Raw genomic sequence first — 24,462 nt, forward strand, 5'->3', positions numbered from 1 at the left:
CTCGTTAGCGAGGCCAGATGTCACGCATCATTGTCGACTGCTGAAAGACTCGCAAGTGTTTCATCTTCCTCTTATGAAAGATTTAGTATCCATGATAATGAATTATCAGTATATTCTATTTACCTGGTATTCAAACACGTGATAAAGTCATTGCATTTCGTGCATTTTTCTGATAGTCTCTGTATGCTTTCCGATACCTATATCCCATACTCACGAGTTCCGTGAGATCGCGCACTACGCAAAGTTTTTATTTTCTCGCAGAGTTGGAATTCCTTTCGTACTTCGAATTACCCGAAGATCCGTATTATAGGCACAGATTTAACGTCTTGGAGAGATTTTATCACTTCGGCCGGAAAACTGATTTCAACAATTTCCGACCGCTTTTCTATTTCAACCAAACCTACTTTACTCGACAGTCTGTAATTCATTGCCCATCATTCGTATACCCAAGAAGGGTGTGAGTGCAAGGTATCCGCAGTATACAAGATCATTCTGACGTTAGTCCTGTTAAGATTCGATGTAACGGGGACGCCTTCCAATTCAGCATTGTTGGGCGAGATGATGTCTCGCCACTCAAAGTTCGAACGTTCGTATTCGAAGAAATCGCACAACAGTGCTGTCGGCTCTCGCCGTCTCGCATACACGATTTCAGCTCCTACAATCAATTCTTCTGAGGGGCGCTAGACAAAAAAACGGAATAGACACAGCGTTTCGAAACCTAATTCGGTATGTCGAGTAATCTAAATTATTTACACCAATCCGCGAGTTGTTTTGACTCGGAGAGAACAATTTACTCTGTCATTTTTTCAATGCAACTATCTCAGAGTGGCTCTTACGTATCACCGTGACAAGCATTCTTCCACCAGCCTGCGAATCCTTGGTCATCTTCACCATGCAGGTGTAATCGCGAGTGTTTCCATCCTCAGCATCTCCGACAATTATAGTCCAGTCGATCCCACCGTCAGAATCACTGAAAGAAGTAACGCGTTCCCCCTCCGTCATCTACCAACCCTCGTATCCCCGAACACTAACGCTGCAAGTTAAGGAGGCGCGGCTGCCTGCTGTTGTATTTTCCGCATCTCGAGTTACATTCATTGTCAGTACCGAAGACATCATGTCAAATGGCGATTCTTGTCTCGCTCCTAATTGTTTTCCGCCAGCTGTGAAGTCGTATGGTTCAGATTCATTGTCGAATTCTATATCGACATGACGTTGTAGGATATTCAATCTTTTAATTGTATTTTGGCTGTGATTGTTATACATATAACGGAATAGAGTGAAAATAAAATATTGTGTAACAATGGACGAAAGTTGCGATCGTCAACTTTTGTTCCGTGTCACACACGATAGTTTTTATGACAACTGCGTGAGAAGTGGTCGGGCCTTGCGTGGTAGTTTTGCGGGACGCGAATGGCCAATTTCTTCTCCCTTAGGACGAAAGTGATCTCCCAAGGGACAATCGTGAAACAATTGTGAAATGCACATGCGCGAATCCAACCTTACAACACTTGAAGAAATTCGCGACTTTTGACCCGCTTTCCATGCGCGTGCGATGAAAAAAAATGGTACTGCAACCTCACCACGTTATCATCATCAGTCTTGGGTGACGCCCAAAGAAAGAAACGTGAAGAGGAACATATTGAATACATGAACATCCTACTCATTTCCGACTAACAGAGCTGTGAAAAACAGAGAAATAACAGAGTTACGTAAAGTTTTCTTTTCTTCCATTTTCCGACTTTGCCACAGTTTACAGTAACTTACAGATGTCTAAGCACGGAGTGTCTGACTGGACGGGTAGGTATGTATGTACATTGACTCTGTTACATTTTGGATCGAGTTCCGCTTTCTCATTGTAGTTTCGTCATAATTTGAAGTTTACGCGAGGTTTGTTGTGTGCGAAACACAATGGTGTCGTTCTGCATGTGAGGCTGGCGGGGATTGCCACATCACGAAATCCAGCCACCGTGTGTGTAGAGGATGTGACGTCCTAACAGTCAATTCCGGACAACTTAAGAGTTAGACTCGAAATTGAGTCGCGAAAATGAACTGGGACGTAGTACAATCAGTAGTTGTGGGTCGCCAATATCGATTAATCACTAAAGTGAAATGGGCAACATTGATAAATTCGCGTAATGGGGTTGATGATTTGGAAAGAATTCACTATAATGGTAATTTAGAAGTCAACTTACCTTTGTTGCTCGAACTTGGTAGGAACTGCACAACAGGTAGCTTCGTGGAGCGGCGAAGGACCAGGTAGTTGAGGTGCGGTCAATTAAAATTAAAGGGTTTTAATTTTTAATAAACTTAAATGTTTATTCATTCACGTTTTAGTTAAAAGTACAAAATACACCAAATGATGCTCTCGGGCGGAGTGACAGGGTGACGGTTACAAACTTATGAAAAATAATGCTCTGGAACACAGCGACAGGGTGATGGTTACAAATTTATGGAAATTAATGCTCTCGGGCAGAGCGACAGGGTAACAGTTACGAATTTAGTTAAAATAATGCTTCCGGGCGGAGCGACAGGGTAACAGTTACAAAGCCCGGTTAGCTTCTAGGTGGCTACCCAAGCTCTCTTGTTTCGGTTTTATAATATTTAATAATTTGAGTTTTGGATGTTTTCGCTGGTGGCTTCATGTAAGGACTCAGAATTATTCTAAAAATGTCCTTAATATTAGATAAGCAATAGCTGAGTGGTTGATTATCGAATTTTAATAATTGTGTAAAAGGAGCGCACAGGTGTGCAAGATTGAACAGGTGATTGGGAGTGTGTTGCGTTTAAGTATGTATAGTAACGTTTGCGGGGTTGCTTCGCCTTCAGGGTTTATTCATAATATTTAACATTTAATATTAAAGGTAAAGTAATATCGGCTGATAGGCTTTTTCATCTACGATTGAATATATCCCTCAAGGCTCTGCAACGTTGCCAGTGCAGCGCACTGATTCTGAGAATTTGAGTAGCGTCACCTAGCCTTAGGTTGGCGGTGGTGTGACATGGTATGAACCAGATTTGCCCGTGGTACAAGCTTGTAATATTATTTGGAATCAACATTATTTTATCAACTTAGTTTTGCCTTATCTCTTTGACACGGGAATAAGCGTAATAATTTCCCAGATACTTAGGTGTTGTAAGAATAGCGGATTAATAGTAACAATTCAAACATAATAATATTAGTAATAACGCAAGTAGGATAATAATTTGATCATTTAAGAAGAATGTTTTGGTTTATATATTTCGAGATATTGAGATATAAATTGATGAAATTTAACATTCTGATAATATAAAAAAATAGGTATATATTTATAGGTGTATGCAAGCGTTGGATATAAGTATAGATGCAAGCGTAGTATTGTTGGGGATATATGTTGGTTGTGTCTACGGTATCGTTACCGACGGAACTACTCCGTGTAAGACATGCCTGCCTATAATACGGCGTTTAGTCTTTGCTCTCTTGGCAGTTTTACTCTAGGGGATTTTGTAGACTTGATTAATGCTTAAATAACACTCTCAGCGGTTTGAACAATAGCCGTAGTATTACTGAGGTTCTGTAAAAGGATCTCGCGACCTTTGAGGTATGTATATCCCTTCGATTAATAAAACAAACACACTCCTGCAAATAAACTACAGAGACGCTGTTGGAACCATAGACCGCGAACACTTCCGGATAATTCAGAAATTATTTTGAATAAAATAATTGTTGACTGTTTTGAGTTTTCATCTATGATCATATCTATGATCGAATGCATCCCTTAAGATGCATATAAAGACCCGTTGTACATACACCTCGAAAACGCGCAGATGCAAAACTCTTATACCGCTCAAGCGATCAGAGTGAAACTTGGGCAGTTAAGGCCTTATGTTGGCAAAAAGTGGAGCGTCTTTTTACTTTTTCAAAATTTTGAAAGAAATTTTACAGATTGGTTACCACTCACAAAAATTGGCCAAATTTTCACAGTTGCACTGAATGGATCGAACTATCCGGTATGATGCCACTCGGCGGTGATGAATCACACCTTTTGAGCCCCGTCCCATGAGATTTGATGGTAAGATGACGAAATGGTAGCTGATCTGGTTTTTGATTACGAAGTACAACGAAATCTCATTTTGGCGACATTTGTTATCGATCTTTCATGCCTGCTGGTAATTTTTTACCGACATTACACGCATACATTACCGGCATGCGCGTAATGTCGGTAACAAATCTCGCCAAAATGAGATTTCGGTGTACTTCATAATCAAAAACCAGATCAGCAGCCATTTCGTCATTTCACCATCAAATCTCATGGAACTGGGCTCAAAAGGTGTGTTTCATCACCGCGGAGTGGCATCATACCGGATAGGTCGATCTATTCAGTGCAACTGTGAAAATTTGGCAAATATCTGTGAGTGGTAACTAATTTGTAAAATTTTTTTCAAAATTTTGAAAATGTAAAAAGACGTTCCACTTTTTACCAAAATAAGGCATTAACTGCCCAAGTTTCACTCTGATCGCTTGAGCGATATAGGAATGTTACAATCCCGCGTTTTCGAGGTGTACAACGGGTCTTCATAAGCACCTTAAGCCCACCATTTCCGAGAATTCAATGTATAGTCAACGAATGTCCGTCTATATGTTACCTATTTCTTGCCTGTAGGATGGTTCAAAGATGACTTCACGACCATGGACATACGAACGACCACGGACTTAGGAACGACATATGTCCATGGCTGATTTTAGAACGCGCCGAGGTTTTCGTAGTCGAAGGTAGTTCGTATTCACAGTTAGAAATTAAGACAACAAAAGTCATTTTGAGAATTCGAGTGATAATAACTTGTTTACGGTAATGTGTACAACTTGATGGTGTTTATTTGTGAAAAGGCAACGTTTTATAATTTTGTACAATGCCAAGCAAGAAAAAAAAATACAATGCTCGTTTCCCAGCGGTAAGTTATACTAACCATACTAAACAAACCGAACCCTACTTCATCGTGTATTTAATTATTTATTGTTATTATAAACTTGACAGACTTGATCAATTCAGAAACCTGAATTCTATAAAAATACCCTTCAGATTTCGATGAAACAATCAGCATGTTTGTAAAATTTTTTAAAGGCTTCAACCTGTCACTCTTATCTGTGGTCAACATTTTTCAATAAAAACATAACCTAAAATTTACCACACTTGACCATTCATTCGCACGTTTACTCCGTTTTTTCACAGGGACGTATCAAGAAGATCATGCAGACGGACGAAGAAGTAGGAAAAGTTGCTCAAGCTGTTCCTGTCATAATCTATATCCTTTTTATACACTGAGCTTACCTATTAGAATTACTGCGGTCTGTTTTTTTTCCTCGTTTGTTTCACACTATTCATGTCCTTAACTCGGAATCACCTAGAACTCTAGAGTTATTTGTAGAATCATTGTTAACGAAAACAATGCAAATAACGAGTGCCAAAAATGCCAAAACTCTTAGTCCGTCTCATATGTGAGTATATGCATCACACATTAATTGTCATAAATTATCTTATGCTAAATATATAAAAAATTTAATTTTTTCCCGAAGGAAGCAATGTATCCTTTCTGAAAGTCGCTTTGACTTTCTGAAAGACTTGGTGAAGGGACTTCCTGATGTTACCAGTCCTGACGATGACGTACCCACACCGCCAGCAACTCCTGCACCTCAGTTGCCTCATGGGCAAATAAACCCAGCCATTTATCCACCTGTTTCGAGACATGATGCGACAGGGTATGATGTTTTTAATATATCCTCTGGAAAATAACTATTATTTAAAGCAAACAATTTGCATGATGCTTCTATATTGATCATGAACAAAGATCCAAACTCGTTTGTCTTTTTATCTCTACAGAATACCGAATATGGTATCGGCGGTAACCATTACGCCAATTCGCCCCAACGCAAGAGAGAACAGAGGGATTGGATTTCCCAGTGCTGCTTTGTCAAGCGAAAGTACTAAAACACCAATCTCGAATTTTCAATCGCCGTTGCCTGCATCGTTTAATGTTAGCCAACCAAACTTTTACACTGAAGTAAACCCACTCAATTTGTCAACAAATTCTAACAGCGTAAATACAACCTATAAATCAACGTCGAATTACAGCAACACTGCCAATATCGATGAAGACTACGACACGTAGTCAATTTTCTCACCTATCGTCAATCGATTGCTGCAGTGAGTTCAATTACAGGCGTGCCAATGCCTTACACACGCAAATGAGTTTTTTTATAAATTTGTCACTAGTATCTGGATTGTAAGTCTACTTAGTATGTCTGATTTTACATACTTAACCGAATACTCGAAAATCCGTGATTATTGTGATCATTTGACTTTAAAGTATAAGCATGTGACTTCACCAAAGCCTAAATAGCATATTTGTTACGTGATATACTGTATAAATTTTTTTCGACCGACTTTTGGATTTAGCCTTCTCTGAAAGGCTGGCTATATAATTTTTGTTTATAGCATTCAAATTTATAAATAGTTGGAGATAATCGTATCTCACTTTGTTAGCCGGTTCTATAGTAGACTCTGGGTACTAAAACGATTTGAGTTCTATTTTCCAAAATAGAAATGACTATACTGACGTGTTACCTACAGATAATGTAATTAAAATCAAATGGGTATATTATACAGCGGCACAGCTTGTTTTCGTTACTGCAATAATTTTGCACCGAAATTATTCACGAAGAGACTAAACACAAATGATAATATATAACACTTGATTTCGATTTAAGCTACTTCTTTTTATACATATTAGAATTATGCAAGCGTATATATGTAGAAATGTAGGCAATTTGAGTTTTTTGAAGAGTCGAAAGTCTGTTTGTGAGAATGTTATTGTAAATATCTACTATATATTCGTTGTTATAGTTCTATTTAATAGTAGATTTCAAACACTGTATGTAGTATATGTCTAGCTATAGCTTGCGACCTCAAAATCCAGTCGTAGTTTCTTCGAGCAGGGGGTGTGGTCGAAATTTGACTCTCTCTTCAAATATTGATCCTAGAAGAAAACTAAATTTTTTCATTATATTTTTTCTAATAAAAACTGATATTCCGACGTGAAATTTAAATCGAATCATTGTTAAAGACTGTATAAAATTATTATTCTTTGAGGGATTAAAGTAAATAAACTTCAAAACGACTAATTTTCTGAAATAATATCTAGAATCCTTTAAACCATATTTAACCTGTAGAGGTAAAAATTTCGGGAGAAAATGCATTTTCAATGGAGGTCACAGCAATAAAATTATCGACAAGTGTTTGCATTCTTATTTATTCGACGCAGATATTTTTTGTAACTGTGGAATAGCTGTTTGCAACGTCATCTGTGGTTTTTTATTTGCTTAAAATACTGCTCGGAATCAAGGACAGGAGTTCTATTTGAGTTACGACATATGATTGATAGTACCCAATTTCCAACACAATGAACTTATCACGAACAAGTCATCAAATGATGTTTATTATTCTTTCCATATCCGGAATAAATATAAGGAATTCGGAATATTGTATTTCAACAAACAACGGAGATAGACAGTGATGTAGTATAATACCTGATCATGGATGTATCTTTGTTGATAACTTTTTTTAATTCAATTTCACAAGTGAAGCTAGGAAGTCAATTACTGATCTCAATTTATAATGCAGTAGTGAGTGATTCTGCTACATTTGGCTTTCGATAATAGAGTTCTTAACTAACAATAAGATACAGTTGTAATGAGTCATTGGTTGTTTAAATGACATCGAGTCAAATGTTGCATGACGTTAAAAACAGCTACTTTATCTGCATTGGAAATGCATCATTTCCTAGAACTGTCGACTTTATGAGATGGTAATTTTCTAGTGGATTTTATAAATTATGGCGAACAATTGTACGTCTAAGATTTTTTTTCCCACAAGGTGTGTGAAAATATTAATTTTTGGAAAGTTTTTAATAACGGATCGATTTTTATACTACTCCAGGGTATCAATTCTTGTTAAAAACGATTCAATCAAAAAAATTAGTAATCTTCTAGCATCAGTATTTTGAAGGATTTTAGTATCAGTAAGGGAGCATAAGTTCACGTTTTGATAAGGGAAATCAGTATATTAAGGGGTAAGGAAGCTTCAACTACTTCCCCCCCTTCACACACCCCCTCAACTAAATCCCTTTCTTTGTTTGTTTGTAAAACAGGAAACTTGTATAATGCATAAATATCCAAATTCACTGTCGAAATGCATGAAAAAAAATGGATATTCATCAGTATTGAAAACATTTGTATACGTGATTGTAAGCAAGGAAAATTTTGAAAGTTTGAACGCTAATGCGTTGACGGAAGAATATAGTGAATCCCAGTAAACGGAAAAAGATTGAAAACAATAGTAAATTTTTAATTGACTGAATTCATTTTCCGATCCCAGGACACAATTTAAAACAGTAGTTTGGATGACTACTTGAATATGTTTCTATATCAATAAGTGGTTATCGATTACAAGGGATTTACACGTATTGTTACAGTTTTAAAAAACAACTAATCATACTTACATTAGTGTAATTCGACATGTGCAAAGAAATCCTTTCTAAACCATGAAAACATTCGAAATGTTTCATTACGGACTGACTAGATTTAAAAAAATAAACCAATAGAAAACTGTGAAACTGCTAATACCATCCAAGGATTTAAAAGAATTCAAATAATTGTAGTTTTCAAATGAAAATTAATTGATAGAATTTGAATTGTTCAGGACATATTAAAATTCATTTCAGGTAAGTTGAAAGTTGGGGAATTGTGTGTTTGCAGATTGAATTGAATTCAAACTGCGTGAAAATTGAAAGAAACCAAATCTTGAAGACGCATATTCAAAACAATAGATCGTTTGATCCGGATTGATTTTTCAATCATGTAATACGTTTTCATGAATCATACGTTTCAATATTTCTTCGTTTACTGGGCTGAATCGGGATTGGTCCGACGTCACCAGGTACATACATTCATTGGCATCCATTGTCAAAAATGAACATCGGGTGATTTTTGTTGCACCCGCCTGCACGTGTTCAAGTGAATTTTTCGGTATAGATTCTCAAGTTTCTAAGATCCAGTAAGTGGTATCATACTTCAATTTTTTTAGGATCATGTTGTCTCACTTCAAATAATACTTAAAAACTACTTTGAACCGAGAATGAGCGTTGTTTCTCAATATGAAACCATATTGATTTTCGCCAGCTCTTGAATTTTCCTGTCAAATGTCTTGAAAACCATTTTTCTTAGACTCAAGAAATTATTACTAGCCTAAAAGTATCGGGCGTGACATAATACTGGAAAATTTCACCGTTTGCGATCATTTTTGCACTAACGATTCGAAAACACCTAATCATTTACGAAAATTCAGTCCGCGAATTCTGTAAAGTCTTTATACAGCTTTGGTCGACAACGATAACGTTTACTGCAATTTCATTGAAGTACCATTATTGAACATTATTAGATACATACTGTAAATCGATAGGCCGAGAGAATAAGTATTGTACATACCAAGAATTTAATAAGTTTCTTGCCATTTCGGCGTATAGAGTGGAGAAATTTGCCTATACATGTTTTTTTGTGAAAGTAGCAAAAAAAAAAAAAAATCAGCTGAGATTTATTCCGAACGCATTAGGAAAGTGCTTTTTAATACTAATCTTAAGTGCCGTCGATTTCAAATATTCCACAGTTTCAATGAATCGAAGGGTGAAATTCCTTTCGCAATTAAACAATACGACCACAATGATCAGTTTGGGTGCAAGGAACCATATTTCATAATTTTATTAAAAATAATTGATTTAATTTCTTATATCGTCGCGTCGCCATAAGCTAAAGAGCCTAAACACCAAGCCCTGAAGCCTACTGTTGGGAAAAAAGGTCGATAATTGTGGATATTAACTTCCGCTTCTATTTGAACTGACCATATAGTAGTGCAATCGGGTCTGAGGATAAGAAAGAAAAATTTGGCTCCACGTAGACTCATGTCACGTTACTTTTTTTGTACCAAATTGAAAGAATTATCTCTAGGAGTATAGTAAATTGGCAGTACAAAATTTCTACGTCGAAGAAAGTGATATCATGTCTAAAATAAGTTCGGACTTGAGCACATTGGGTTTTTTACTTATTTGAAATTGTCAATAGACAATTGAGCCCAGTGTTTTCGCTATGACATTGGGAATTTGAATTTATCCAAGAACCCTTTGCGAAGGCTACGACTAAACTAAATAAACAATCCTTACAACAAAAAATTTCATGATATTGACTGTACTCGAACTATAGAAAAAAAATTTCGCGGTACTGAGGGTTATATAACTGTTGCACTCTTACCGACAGAGTTATCTTTATATTGTACGCATTTTTATAGGCAGTAACTAAGGGATTTTTCGGGATTTTATCTGGATTGCATAAAGAGTATAATGATATTTCACAGCACTATGTTTATACAATATTCAAGGTAAGAAAAATAAATCACAATTCACATTCGTGTTCTAGTGATTTACTCTCCTGGTGTAAGCATTGCATGAAAATAGTGCAGTGACGTATCATTTTACTTGTGATTACTTATAGAATCCCGTAATATTCTCCGGCCATGAATATTATTGCCAACAGTGAGAACAGTGCAAAAATAATTTGGTTGATAAAGGTAGAACTGTTACATGCGTTGTTGCCTGTAATTCGAACAGTTTGATTCAGTAACTGATGTTATTATAATATTTGAATTCATGGAAATTGTATTCTTTCAGAATGCGCAACTTTTGTGTGAATTCGAATAGGTCAAATTGCATTAATACAAAAACAGCTTTAGTCCAGACATTTCTTTGTGTTCGCAAGTAACAATTTTTTCATCAACATTTTATTTGTTATTGCCAATAAATATGAAGAGCAAACGAACCGTGCAAGTACAAGACTCTATTCCAGCCTATTGTTTATGTTGAAAGTAAATAAATTATTGGACATTTGTAGTTATAGTCATGCAGAACTATAACCGAAATTCCGTAATCGAACGTTATCGACACTTTCACATCAATATTTATAATTTGAGTAACGATTGACTGCGTTTAATGGACGTCCTCAACAATAATTACATTTTTGAAAGTAGCTTCACCCAGCTATTATTCTCACCATTCTAATATAAATGCGTCAAGTATTTGTGAGCAAAAAGAAAAATATTAATAAAGGGACATTTCGTTGAGGTAAAGATAAAGTTAACGTAAATGGTTACCAAATAACAAATAAAGAAGCAACTCAATCAGCTTCGTACAGTTTTAATAATAAAAAGAAAATCTTTCTTTAGTCAAAACTAAAGTGGCATAGTTTGTACAGTAACGAAGAACACCAGTAAATGTAATTAGTCATGGTATCAAATATTCAAATTTAGTGAAATGCAAATTTTACCTAGATGCACTGTAAGAAAGATCAGGAATGGAGTTGTAAATGCAGTGAAGCCACATTCTGAGTAAATGATTGTTGATCAATCCTGGCAATGCATTACTAACGTGAACTCGTTTCTATTCTTTGAAACGAGACAGTCGTTATTTGATTGTAGCGTCTATTAACGAAACAGTAGAAATAAAGATTTGAGAAAAAAAAATACATTCGGATTTACTTGTGAAATAGTAAGACTTTGTTTTCTCAACTAGAACCCATCTCAGCGATTGAAATCGAACAAATGATCGACGCAAAATCCTATTCATGTAGCAGTCAAATAGCTTGCTAACAAATTGTCACACCAAGATTCTCATTGACGTCACGTTAACAAGTACCATTGGTGCGGAAACGGTTATCAAAAGCGAAGAAATAATTGAATTAGTTGTGCTTATAAATTTCCAAGAGGATGGATTAAATGAAACGAAAGATATACAAAAGACATAAAAATATTTAAAATATCGCATCATAAAAACGCGGATCTATACAATTAATATTCTTAATTCTAATGTACAATTAACAGTAAAAATAAATATTCACAATCTATTATAAGACATGCATATTAAAAAAAAAAAAAATTTATTTCAAAGGTGCAAATTGCGTTAATTATTATTTTTTATTTTGTTTTTTATCCAATGAAAGTAACGTGTCTAACGTGTCTTTGATGAATTATTTATTTTTAAATACACTTTTCTATGGCTTTGTGTCTCAGATGATAAAAATTTGCATATCTAAAAGGACTATTATGTCTCATCGTAATCGGTAGTCGTAAATTTAATTAAACTTGTAGCACCTTGAGTTTTTTTTTTACACTATAATTGGAGTTAATTTCTACAGTATAAATAGCATTCGTTATGTCCATAATAAGAACTAATTCAATAATAATACATAATTAAGTATCTGAAATGCATTGAACATGCTGATTTCTTTATGTAAATTAATGCAAACAAGCTTAGTACAGAATGCATATTGTACATATATTCATATGAAACTTAGTTTCTAGAGTTAAATATTGCCCTATAAACATATTCTGTGAGTATGCCGTTGGAGGATTGACCTTACGGTGCAATTCAAGACGTCAAGAACCTCAGAAAAGCTTATAAAAGCTGCTACTTGTATTTATTATTATGCAGAAATACATCTCTTGAGACTCTTGGTAACGATTATTTTATAATTTAGAGACATTACCAATGAAAAGTAAAGGAATTTTAAATATACTACAGCAGTGACTGGAAACGAAAATTTGGCACTGTAACACATGATGTCGAGAAATGTATTATTTTTATCCTACAAGATGTCCTTTATCGATTTTTTACTGTATATACATATATTCACTCGATGTAACAAAATGAAAATCTTATAGCTTGCACGAAGTCTTTTTTTGTGCGTTTGTATATGTACATACTTTACCTAAAACTTCTGCCGGTAGCTCAGAACTGAGCACAATATTGCTGAATCATGCCTCTGTTTTGTTCCCAATCAACGAAGTAAAATTTACTGCAGTTTTATGAGATGGAAGATGTCGAGTTTGTGTCTTATTAAAATATATTTTATAAAAATACATGTACAATCTTACTGATCAGGAATTATTTATATGTACAATAGGAAAAACAACAATTCTTCCCTTGAAAATAATAGTAAAAAATACTTTTTATTTATATGCAACTCCCGACTATTTGATCAATTTTCAATGTTTCCTTCATAAAATGACTCACACTTTTCTAACAGACGAAGAACAGGGTTTATATTGTATGGAAAAAGAGCCTTGGATACGAGCCTGTCTATCGCTAGCCTAAGCCGAATTAAAACAGTCATTGTATCATCCAATTCTCTTGCACAACAGGTTATAAATTCTGACCAATTTCTCCTGATATATTTCAAGAATCTGAGAAGATACAAGAGAAAACAAGTCTCATTGCTAACTAGAAGATCTAAAAGTACATCCGGATCGTGAGAGACTGCACGTATAAATTGAACAAAAGTTAACGTCGGGCTGAGCATGTGTCCAAGATCATTTTGGGGAGGTCCCCGATAAAATAGGCCAACTGCAACATCCAAACAACAAACCATGCCTTCTATGAGAAAATCGTCTTGGTCGTGAAACATTTGGACAACCCATTGAGACAGCGGTGTTTCTGGATGAAAAGGCATCAGGGATTTTACACACTGATCCAACTGACGCAGTACTTCCCGTATACTTCTTTCAATAACAGCCATATCCGCGTCAAGATCTTCGGCTTCTGAGCCGAGAGATGAGTCACTGGAATCGCTTCGTGTTTCCTTTACGGTGACAGCGACACTTTTGAGAACAAGTAAAATCACTTTCTGTAGCAAAGGTCGGTCTCCGTCCCCGGAACCACCTCCAAATCTCCCTGATCCATGGCGATACGGCAAAGCGTCCAGAAGTCTCCAGTCTTTAACAGCGCGGACAACCAAATGAGCCAATGAGCATGGCTCGTCGGGAAGGACGTCTTGAAGAGCCAACGTGCTGCCGTAGCAAAGCACTTCATTGAGTAGACCCAAAAGGTGCCTCCAAATGATCCCAGGAACGTTGGAGTTCAATAACACAACCAAATTATCAAGTTGGGAATAGAACAGTTTCGTATCAACAACAGACAGGTTGGCTTTAACGGATATTATGGATTCCCACAAGTCTAGGAACATTATTACCGCTGATTCGTGCTGAGGAGTATAGGAGCTTAAAATACTATCAAACTTGGATACTAAAATGTTCCACTTCGACTCCAGAGCTTTAACGCACATTGCTTTTACCGGGGTACTGTCCAGGCTCTCTGGATCCGATATTGTCAAGGTGTTACAGTTCCTGGGTGAAGTAAAGCTCTCGCCATCCTCCAACGGATGAGTGCTGCCATCCTTGTGCTCAACCACCCTCTTAACAACGTCTAAAGTGAACAGCATCTGGCTCGGTGAGTGTGTACTGACCAAAGACTGGGTGAGTCTGTCCAGCCACGACAATTCAATGTTTTCTTTGGTCACTATGAAGAAAGAGGCTAAGGCTCTGCTCGCGGTGAATGATATGAACTTATTTGGTGAACATGATAAATCTAGTATTTGGTCTATGATACCGTGCTCGTTGCGCGACAGAGCCTCACACACATCGGCCACCCTGCTACACATTATACCTCTAGTATTCTGTTTTATGGCTAGATCAAAGAGCAGCTGAAGGGCGCTAATGAATTGCAACGTTCTGTCCGGCTCCCATTCGGACAGCGTTGTCATTCTGTAGGTACCGTCACCGGCCTGAACCGTACTACCTGTGAACGGTTTTCTTAAACTGCTCACAGGGACATTGCATAGACATTGCGACAGGAGACTGTTTTGAAAGCTTTCTATCTCCGTCACCATCGCCGTTGTCATACTGCTATTTTCATCTTGTTCGTCAGTATTGATAATTCTTTGTTTCTTTTTTGCTGGTTCCTCCATTTTTGTACTCGGAGGATGAGCGCGATTTCGTCTCAGTACCATTAGCAAAAGTTTAAAAAAATGTGTATATATATATATATATCTCCGATTCTTTTTTCGCTGTGTTTGTTTGTTAGTCCAGTTACTTTTTTTCTTCCTCTCTTCGACTAAACGCCGTTGAACTTTTGTCAAGTTATCTTCCTAACCAGTATGAAACTCGATCCAAAATACCCATGATGCTCAAAGTACTTCATGTACTCGAAAATTGACATCGGCTCAGATAATAACAGTGGCGAATTACTAGATTCCTCTGCGTAACAGTGGCCAGCTTTGCTAACTGGAATAAATAAAAATAAATTTACTTTGAATTGAACAATTCATTGATTTTGGCATTCAATATTAATTTAAATATTAACAGGGCTTACCTTGATTTTTTTTTTTGTCGTATTATAACTCTATCATTACTTCATACACAAACATTTTCGTGTGGGTAAGAAAAAAAAACAAACACAATATGCAACTATGTAATGTCTGTCTGTGCAGTATATAACCACGAAAATTATATTACCATTTAATCCTTAATAGGGTGAAGCAAGACGGTATTTACGCTTATGACAATTGAATTTGGTTGTTGGTTTTATATGGTGCAAATTGCACTGTTTAACCTACGGGATACAGTAGGTAGGTCAATAATTTTAACACTGGGAATACAACACTTTCAATGAAAGTAGAATACAATCGTCCGACGCTTCCTAGCGAATTAATTGTTCAGTTTTGGTTGGACGATTTTAACCACAAAGCTAACCGTTCAGGAGGGCTCGGATTATTATATGTTGCTTGTGAATGTTTGAGTTTTAAATTCACAGCACAGTTAATAACAAATGTTATTTGCGCACGAAGAAATTCTTTTGACTAGGAAGTTGTGAGCAGCAGCAACAGCAGCAAGGCGCCCGACAGAAATAAGTTTGCCTTGTTGCCACGTACCCATCCACGTATCTTTATGCAGATGAAAAATACTTAATATCGAATTATTTGAAAACATTTGCCATCCAATGGTCGATGAATAATCGCTCGTTAGGTTAATGGAATAAATAATCATTCAGGGAGGTGAAAAATATGACTAAATTGAATTTCTAATAAATTTTTATTCTGGCATCATGCGGAGCTGCGTAATACAGTAGCTGCCCCTAGCGCATTCCATAACGGACTGAACTCTATTTATTAAATTTACGCAAACAACTGTAGAATGATTATCACCCAAGCGGTTTAAATAATTATAAAAAGCGCCTCATTAAGTTTTTTCCTTTATAAATAACACCGTACACTATTTCTTCTATTTATTCAGCGATGGTTTGGCAAACGCGCGCCGACTACCAGCGCCGAATAAAATTCTGTAGGTGTGGTCGTTAGCGCGAAACACTTCGAAATTGAAATGTAAATTTGAAAGTATATCTGTAAATTGCATAACAGCTGTAATCACTGATCTCTACCGTAATACATAAGAAAAGCCATGAATGATTATTTATTCAGTGTATTCCAACTATGAACTATCAATCGTTCGATTGAATTTTGTGCAGCATTGTGGAAGGAATTTGAGGAATTATACGTATAGGACTATATGCGTGGTAAGCAGAGACATCTCTAGTCGTCTGGCCTACGTTGGACTGTGCTATGCGCATAGGCTACACAAAGCTCCATATACCTGCTAAGATTTCTATTCTAGGTACCTGCTCATCGTTACAACCAAATGAGTAATTTTTTTTTTTTTTAATCGTTTGTAGGCCGTTTGTAGGTGTTTGTAAGTGATTTCCCCTTATGTCACCATACGACGTTCCTAGTAAATATTCAAATCTACGTTTCGAGCAATATATTTATTACACGACGTTCTTGAAGGTTAATCTTGAAGGATAATTATATCGCGTAGACCAAGTCGCATGCGACTCGTGTTTGGTATTCTCCAATACCCCGATGTCGCATACGTCTAGTCACGTGCGATAATTTTCGAACGCGATGAGCCAGCAGCGCGGTGTAACACCGTGGCGAGCAATGTTACCATCTGGGAGAATCTTGCAACAGCCAATCATTGCTCAGCTTACAAGAGAAATCCAGAAAGCATTATAACAATAAGTGTTCTGCGGTTCTTCCCAACAAAACATCGAGGGAAGCTTCCTGTGCGTCATGTGCATCAAAAGTATCGTAAGCATCATAACCATCATCAAAGGCACAGTACTAAATCTAATTCTAATAAGTTATTCGTGTGAAAAATTTCAAAAACTGTGAAGAAAAGATGCGGATGTATAACCTAAGAACAAAAAACCTTACTCATGAAAACGCGGGGAGGCAAAACCCTATACCGCTTAAGCGATCAGAGTGAAACTTGGGCAATTAATGCCTTATTTTGGCAAAAAGTGGAGCGTCTTTTTACTTTTTCAAAATCTGGAAAAAAAATTTACAGATTGGTTACCACCCACAGAAATTGGCCAAATTTTCACAGTTACACTGAATGGATCGAATTATCTGGTATGATGCCACTCGGCGGTGATGAAACACACATTTTGAGCCCAGTCCCATGAGATTTGATAGTGAAATGACGAAATGGCAGCTAATTTGGTTATCGATTACGAAGTACACCGAAATCTCAATTTGGCGATATTTGTTACCGACCTTTCATGCCTGCCGGTAATTTTTTACCGACATTACACGCATACATTACCGGCATGCGCGTATTGTCGGTAAAAAATGTCACCAAAATGAGATTTCGGTGTTCTTCATAATCGAAAGCCAGATCAGCTGCCGTTTCGTCATTTCACCATCAAATCTCATGGGACTGGGCTCAAAATGTGTATTTCATCACCATCGAGTGGCATCATACCGGATAGGTCAATCCATACAGTGTAACTGTGAAAATTTGGCCAATTTCTGTGAGTGGTAACCAATCTGTAAAAATTTTTTCAAAACTTTGAAAAAGTAAAAAGACACACCACTTTTTGCCAAAATAAGGCATTAACTGCCCAAGTTTCACTCTGATCGCTTGAGCGGTATAGGAGTTTTGCATCCCCGCGTTTTCGAGGTGTACAACGGGTCTTTATAGTAACCAGTGACATTTATTGTCTTTGACAATGAGTTATAAGTGATTCGTTCAAAAGTCAGGATGGAAATGATGAGCTTAGAGAATATAGGATACTCGCTAGTTGCAGTTTAGAGATGAACCTGTTGACTCGGTGCGGGAATCAAGGCAGCTGAATGAAGATAAGGAGAGGGTGCAGGGTATAAATTGACTATAACCCTTATATGCGCACCTGGGTGCCACACTTCACATTTTTATTATTAATTTTCTGAAATTCTTCTCTCGATCTGAGCTTCTTGATTCTCGTGACTCAATTTATTTTAAAGCTTTTTCCGCATTTAAACACAAGAAACGTTTTTCACTAGAAAAATTTAGGGGTTAAAAACGTGTAGCGGTGCGGAGTAACCGAGTTCCCACTTGTGGACGAAAAATGATTTAGTCACCTGGAAATAAATCTTAATGCTGACAAATATCTTATTGAGATAATACAGGTTAATAAAAAAACAAATCAAGCCATAATACACTACTACCATTATTATTAACATTTCGAACATGTGCCAACTGCCAAAGATCAAAACTAACTGTGCATTGCCTGTGGAGCGCTCGGAACCTTTACTCCAATTTCCCTTTGTGGCTACTGGACTGTCCTATAAGACTTGAAGATAGCTGGAATACTTTTTGTTCATGTTTATTTGATAAAGTGAATTGATTTCAGATGGTTCAGTTTGCATCTGCACTCAAAAAATGATAAAAACCATAGATGGGTACCCTGGGTGCATATTAATGTAGTAGAAGCTGGGTGCGCACGTAAGGGATACGACAGTGGGAAAGGAATGTGGGGTCTGGAGGACATAAAAAATTTTGGAAGGTGAAAAAACGCCATTTTTTGAAATTTCAAAAACATTCTCACAAATTCACCGACGAAAGGCCATTATTTTAAGCCAAATGCAAAAATAGAGACTATTTTTCAAAATCTATTACACCAATATGAAAAAAGTAAAAATTTGTGAACGTGATGTTAATGGTTCCCAGAATCTTTCAAAATGACCCAAATTATCGTATTTGATTGACAAACTTTTGAGAATTGATTCTATATTTAAAAAAATTACGTTATTTTACCTTTAAAAATTTATAAAAAAATTACGGTTCGCAATAAAAATCGGAAATAATTCAGAAGTCCTATTCAAAATCAGGAGAATCGTATAGCATAATTATGAACAAAATCAAGATTGGTGCAGGAAGATCATTTGTCGAGTTCGCATGGAATACCTTGTATACAGGTTATCAAGTACTCTCACAAAGTTGACTCAGTTTTAAAAAAATTTACCGTGTTGACTGAAATTAGGGAATTGTTTGAATAAAGTTTGCATAACTGATCTCACAGTCATTTTAAATTTCTCAAAATTTGTGCCCACATAATATTTTCTTTCAAACATTCAATAGAGCAATATGACAGAAACAATTAGATGATTGTTGTTACAATATGTATTTTACACACCTGATCTTTAGCTCAATTTCAATTAAACTTGAATTACACTTTTTTTTATAGACTATCATGTTTTTACAATCATATCAGGTTGTAACCATCCTGACAAGCATTTTGCTGTAATCATATGTTTGTAAAATACACATCAATGTGTATTCAAATGTGATGACGAAAGAGCAGTCTTATACTTGAGAATATATTTATTGACATGACAACGAAATTAAAATAACTTGCTTCGATTATCGCAGCGTAGACAGTTATTATGTCTATGTTGAAAATGCTACTTGAACAAATCTATGACTGTAAACAAAACTGTATCAAGTGGCATTTCCAATTTTGTAAACATTTCTTGATTGATAACTTTACTGCAGATGTACAACTATTAGAAATTCATCTATAACACTCATTCCTTCACATCACACAGTCTGCATTGACTCACTATATCAATAAGCCATGAACTATCCATATGGCCATATTGTCTGACAAATCTATAGTTACAACAAATAGCGTGCTGTAGATAAGCCGGGTCATGCAGTGCTGTCCGCACGACTTGTAGCCGTTCCATCGGGGATATTGGTTCCTCATCGTCAGAATGATCTTCTTGTGAACTTTTCCAATTTCGCAAGAAATGGTATAGCATCAGTATTTCGACAATCTTCGATGATTTATCTGGAAACAATTGTGTCCACAATAAGTAACAATAAGATTGTGAATATTTTATAACCGATTTCGAAAGATTAGAAATGATATCAAATAGTAAATATCGAACATTACCGATGTAATCATACCTTAGAACAAAAATGACAAATTATTACACACTGTGTTAGAAAGAAATTTCAGTAACACCTTGGTGACAATATTTCATTTGAATTTATAGATATATTGACACAACTTCGAATGCTCAGCAAAACCATGAAATGCCTCAATATGTAGCCTATCTTGCTGTTGATTATGGCACGTGCCATTTGAACTTGGACTGTAGGGCAAGGGGTCTACAACTTGAAGGTAATACATAACGTGAAATTCATTATGGAATAAATAATTAAATAAAGTGATTTCTCCAAAGTTGTCATTAGCTGGATTTTAATAACTAATATAACTGAATGAACTCGTACAATTTTTATAACTTTTGAAATATTATTTCAAATAAATTTGCCTATAAAATTCAGTTGCACTTGAGTGCTAAATATGGATCAAATTCATCAAAATGTTGACTATCGAAGCTTGAAAAATTTGGCTTTTTTTTAATCAGAGAATGGCGATAAAAGCTTTTTGAAATCTGTATTAAGTTACTCCATATTCATAAAGAAATAATGTGACCAGGACGAGCTGTAAATCCTCACCATTTCGGATATTAATGCTGATAGGACAATAGAATAGGAATTCTTTACTATCCAGGCCAATCTCTGCTTTTTGTTCGTCACTCATTCGAGATACATTGTCTTTTAGAATCTTTATAGCGTCCGGGGTAACAAGGCCTTCCAAACTCTCGTAATCTTCTCTAGACAAAGCGTTTGATACAACTAGTACAGCCTGGAACAATGGATAATCTGCACGAGGGAGTACTGCGTAGAATAAACAATGGAGATGAATGAAAATGAAGGTCATCAAAGTGGGAAAATTTAATAAATAAATGTAAGCCGGTAGTTTTGTTTTTCTACTTCGTTATTCACTGAATACTGTGAGAGTAATCGCAAGGAAAATAAACTAAAATAAATGAATACACACTTGTTTTGAACCTGTCATGAATTCATCCAAGTCAAATTCTCGGTCGATTCTAGGAATACCGAATTTAACGGCTAGAAAGGATTTAAGCAGTTGAAAGATTGCCGGGTTAGATGTTGTAGGAAAGTCCATAAGCGGAATATCGGGCTTTTTAATATTTTCATTTTGTTGAGTGCTGAAATAACGATGCGTTGACGGTGTTCGATAAGATAAAACTGAATTCACTGCGAATTTTCTGCTATACTTTGCAAGGTCGGTATTATTATTGTTCTTTTTGATAAATGCGGTGACATTGAGCCGGCGATAATTTGTGTGCATAATACATCTACTACTACAATACAATGCCGATGACATCCTTGGGTGTTATAGATTCTGTATATTTTTTAATGAGAAACCAATTCTATAAAGCACAAAAAACTTAACCTCCCGAAATCAGTTGTGCATGCATGTATGTACATACGTGTGTGCGAATGTATGCATATACATGTATGTTTGTGCGCATGCGTAGATGCCTGGCACCATGGTGTAAAAAAACAAAGTGTGTTCTTGCACATATCTGTCGCTTCGGCAATTGAGAATGTGCCCGCACATGACGTCATGCGTATTCAACTCTTAGAGCATATACAGTATGGAGGAAGCCTTGTATACCCTTTCGTGTAAGTGGAAAACGGCACAGAGAGGGGAATATTAAGGTGCCGCTGACCTGACTTGAAAATATCAAATCGTGACGTCATAAATACGTGCAGCGCCTCTGAACGTTGAACGGTGAACTAAGGCCGCTGATTTCATTGGCTTGTTCTGTTAGATCCAACCAATGATGTCAGTTACAGATCGGAACATACTTCTTGTGGACCATAAACGGGCTGCTGTCACATGAAAAACGCATATACGAATCGAGCCATGTTTACAAAAAAATAACTGATAGTATAAGTTTTCCCGGATAACGTGTGTGCTTTTGTACGTGTGAATCTCCCTGGCGAGGGTGAAAGAAATTGTGGAACAGTGCAATCAGTGAATATTCAACATGCGGTAGCTCCGATCGGCCATGTTTGTTGTCGCGTGATTTTATTCACTTCATCATTCTTTATTATAAACATTATCGGCGATTTGCCTGAGCAGTGACTGAGATTCACACGTACACTATTATTCAAGCTACGATTTGAAATATTTCCAAATAAGATTCATACTCTCGTTATCGCAGGATTCGTATAGGCTTTTTCACCCAATTTCCCCGCTTCTGACGTCACGAAATATATATATGCCTTAAAGGCCTTAAAGGCCCCGCTGACCTGGCATGTCATATATATATGTCACTTCAGCGGCACCTCAAGACGAGTACCTTTCTCTGTCTCGCACGCTCGCGATTGGTTGACTGACGTCAGCGCCCCGAACACTCACGCTCGTTGCACAGGGCCCTGGGTTTGTTGAACATACCTTGGAAGCTTATAAACACTGCCTGTAGCAGACTTCAATACTTGATGAATGAAATCATGACAGGGAAATGTTTCTACGTGCGAACTTGAGCAAGATGTTATAGAAGGTTTTATTAGTTTTCATCGGTAAGTTTCACGTTACTCATTTTTTAGGTTATGATAGGGTTTGTATCAACAATTTTGTGTCACTCAATCATATATTTCTCAACAGTTTACCGACTTGTTTCAATCGCCTGACCCCTTAGTGCATTTGCATGTGTAGGACATGTTCTTCGTATTACAATATCGCTGCAGTGCTTGGGGCACTCAATTACGATAGGTACGCTCTTGCTGTAGAAAGAGAGAAATAATCATCTTACTATGTTCCTCTCTTTCGCCGGTTTTCCGTCGCCACGCTTCCTCCATACTGTATATGCTCTAAGATTCAACTACACTGTGTGACGTCACGTACGGGCTAATAGGGTTTTCCACTGGGGAACTCGGTGCACATTTTTACACGCGGGTAAGTGAGACAGAAGCACACACTCAGTTTATCTGTGTCTCAGTTGCTCTAATGTGAAAAACTGGAGTCAGTGCGCACTCGGTGCGCCAGTGGAAAACGCTATAACACGTGACAGCTACTGCGCGTCTCTGTTCAGAGCACACCTGAATTCCTTGCACCATACCGGTACGGCCCCAATTACCACATAGAGATATAAGAATAGAGTATGTATGTATGTAGCAGCCATAGGAGCGCACGTAAGTGAAAATCAGCAGGCGATAGAAAGAGACAGCACTAGTGAGTTTGGTTGTCTTTGTCTAATCACGCATGCGCTGGTATGCCCAAAGTTGTTGACACAAACATAACCTGCTTCGTATTGCCTGCAGCTGATCTATCGATTAAGAAGAACACCGAAATCTCATTTTGGTGACATTTGTCGGTAATTTTCTTACCGACATTACACACATATATTACCAGCATGCGCGTAATATCGGTAACAAATGTCGCCAAAATGAGATTTCGGTGTACTTCGTAAGCGAAAACCAGATCAGCTGCCATTTCGTCATTTCACCATCAAATCTCATGGGATTGGGCTCAAAATGTGTGTTTCATCACCACCGAGTGGCATCATACCGGATAATTCGATCCATTCAGTATAACTGCAAAAATTTGGCCAATTTCTGTGGGTGGTAACCAATCTGTAAAATTTTTTTCAAAAATAATGAAAAAGTAAAAAGACGCTCCACTTTTTGCCAAAATAAGGCATTAACTGCCCAAGTTTCACTCTGATCGCTTGAGCGGTATAGGAGTTTTGCATCCCCGCGTTTTCGAGGTGTACAACGGGTCTTTATATGCACCTAAAGTGTGGACTACGCGATCCCAACATAAAGGCCTTCGAAAAGTGTCCGCTAGAGTTAGACAAAGAGGGAACGAGGTGGAGTTCAATTGCTCTCTCAAAGAATTTGATTGGCTGTGTAGATTGCTTCGTAGGGCGCGTCAGGGACGTACTAGATACATCCCCCCGATGCCCCAGTATTAGAAGAATGACGAATGGCCAAGAAAAAATCTAGGTGCTTCATTGAAAATTCTCGAACATTTTTGAGGAAGAAAAAAAAAATATACCAATATTTAAAAATTTTAATTTATGTACATTTTTATTTTATCCTAACTAATTCTCAATGTTTACTAGGAACATTGTGTCGCACTACAAGTTTGAAGTTTTTAAATTTTGAAACTTACAATAATTACTCTGTCATAAAAAAAAAAAACTCGCAATTTCTGTTGCGGGTTACAAAAGTATTAATTGAGGATCCTGCCTCTATCAATATCGTCACCCGATTGCACGTATGTTACAATGACATTGATACATTTTTTTACTAGTGTTACGCTTGCTTATGGTTGAAATTACTTATTTGG

General features: G+C 36.8%; 3 protein-coding genes and 1 long non-coding RNA gene across 8 annotated transcripts; 1 reads left to right on the top strand and 3 right to left on the bottom strand.

Annotated features, from left to right (window-relative positions):
- Positions 1-808: 808 nt before the first annotated feature.
- LOC124414930 lies at positions 809-21,572 on the bottom strand. 2 transcript variants are annotated; one of them, XM_046896120.1, is made up of 6 exons: positions 21,136-21,572; positions 20,751-20,940; positions 19,811-20,076; positions 11,650-11,653; positions 10,223-10,226; positions 809-819 (listed from the first exon to the last, which is right to left on the bottom strand). In XM_046896120.1, exons 1-3 carry the CDS (start codon positions 21,484-21,486, stop codon positions 19,811-19,813), a joined length of 807 nt encoding a protein of 268 aa, XP_046752076.1. In that variant the 5' UTR covers positions 21,487-21,572; the 3' UTR covers positions 809-819; positions 10,223-10,226; positions 11,650-11,653. The 2 variants fall into 2 exon arrangements, with proteins under 2 accessions (XP_046752076.1, XP_046752075.1); XM_046896119.1 differs by lacking the exons at positions 809-819; positions 10,223-10,226; positions 11,650-11,653 and having other exon boundaries at positions 19,689-20,076.
- On the top strand, positions 4,713-7,006 carry LOC124414936. The gene is made up of 5 exons (XM_046896127.1): positions 4,713-4,929; positions 5,208-5,280; positions 5,380-5,473; positions 5,552-5,734; positions 5,856-7,006. The coding sequence occupies exons 1-5, from the start codon at positions 4,888-4,890 to the stop codon at positions 6,142-6,144; spliced, it is 681 nt and encodes a 226-aa protein (XP_046752083.1). The 5' UTR covers positions 4,713-4,887; the 3' UTR covers positions 6,145-7,006.
- On the bottom strand, positions 9,324-22,503 carry LOC124414943. The gene is made up of 3 exons (XR_006930086.1): positions 22,466-22,503; positions 21,743-21,830; positions 9,324-9,337 (listed from the first exon to the last, which is right to left on the bottom strand). It is a non-coding gene; the product is annotated as an uncharacterized LOC124414943 (long non-coding RNA).
- On the bottom strand, positions 12,579-16,239 carry LOC124414923 (protein lines). Of its 4 annotated transcripts, XM_046896112.1 has the most exons (3): positions 15,280-16,239; positions 14,985-15,191; positions 12,579-14,906 (listed from the first exon to the last, which is right to left on the bottom strand). In XM_046896112.1, the coding sequence occupies exon 3, from the start codon at positions 14,873-14,875 to the stop codon at positions 13,112-13,114; it is 1,764 nt and encodes a 587-aa protein (XP_046752068.1). In that variant the 5' UTR covers positions 14,876-14,906; positions 14,985-15,191; positions 15,280-16,239; the 3' UTR covers positions 12,579-13,111. The 4 variants fall into 4 exon arrangements, with proteins under 4 accessions (XP_046752068.1, XP_046752067.1, XP_046752066.1 ...); XM_046896111.1 differs by having other exon boundaries at positions 12,579-15,191; positions 15,462-16,239; XM_046896110.1 differs by having other exon boundaries at positions 12,579-15,191; positions 15,423-16,239.
- Positions 22,504-24,462: the final 1,959 nt, after the last annotated feature.

This window comes from Diprion similis, chromosome 14 (genome assembly GCF_021155765.1).
Source record: "Diprion similis isolate iyDipSimi1 chromosome 14, iyDipSimi1.1, whole genome shotgun sequence".
Classification (NCBI taxonomy): domain Eukaryota; kingdom Metazoa; phylum Arthropoda; class Insecta; order Hymenoptera; family Diprionidae; genus Diprion; species Diprion similis.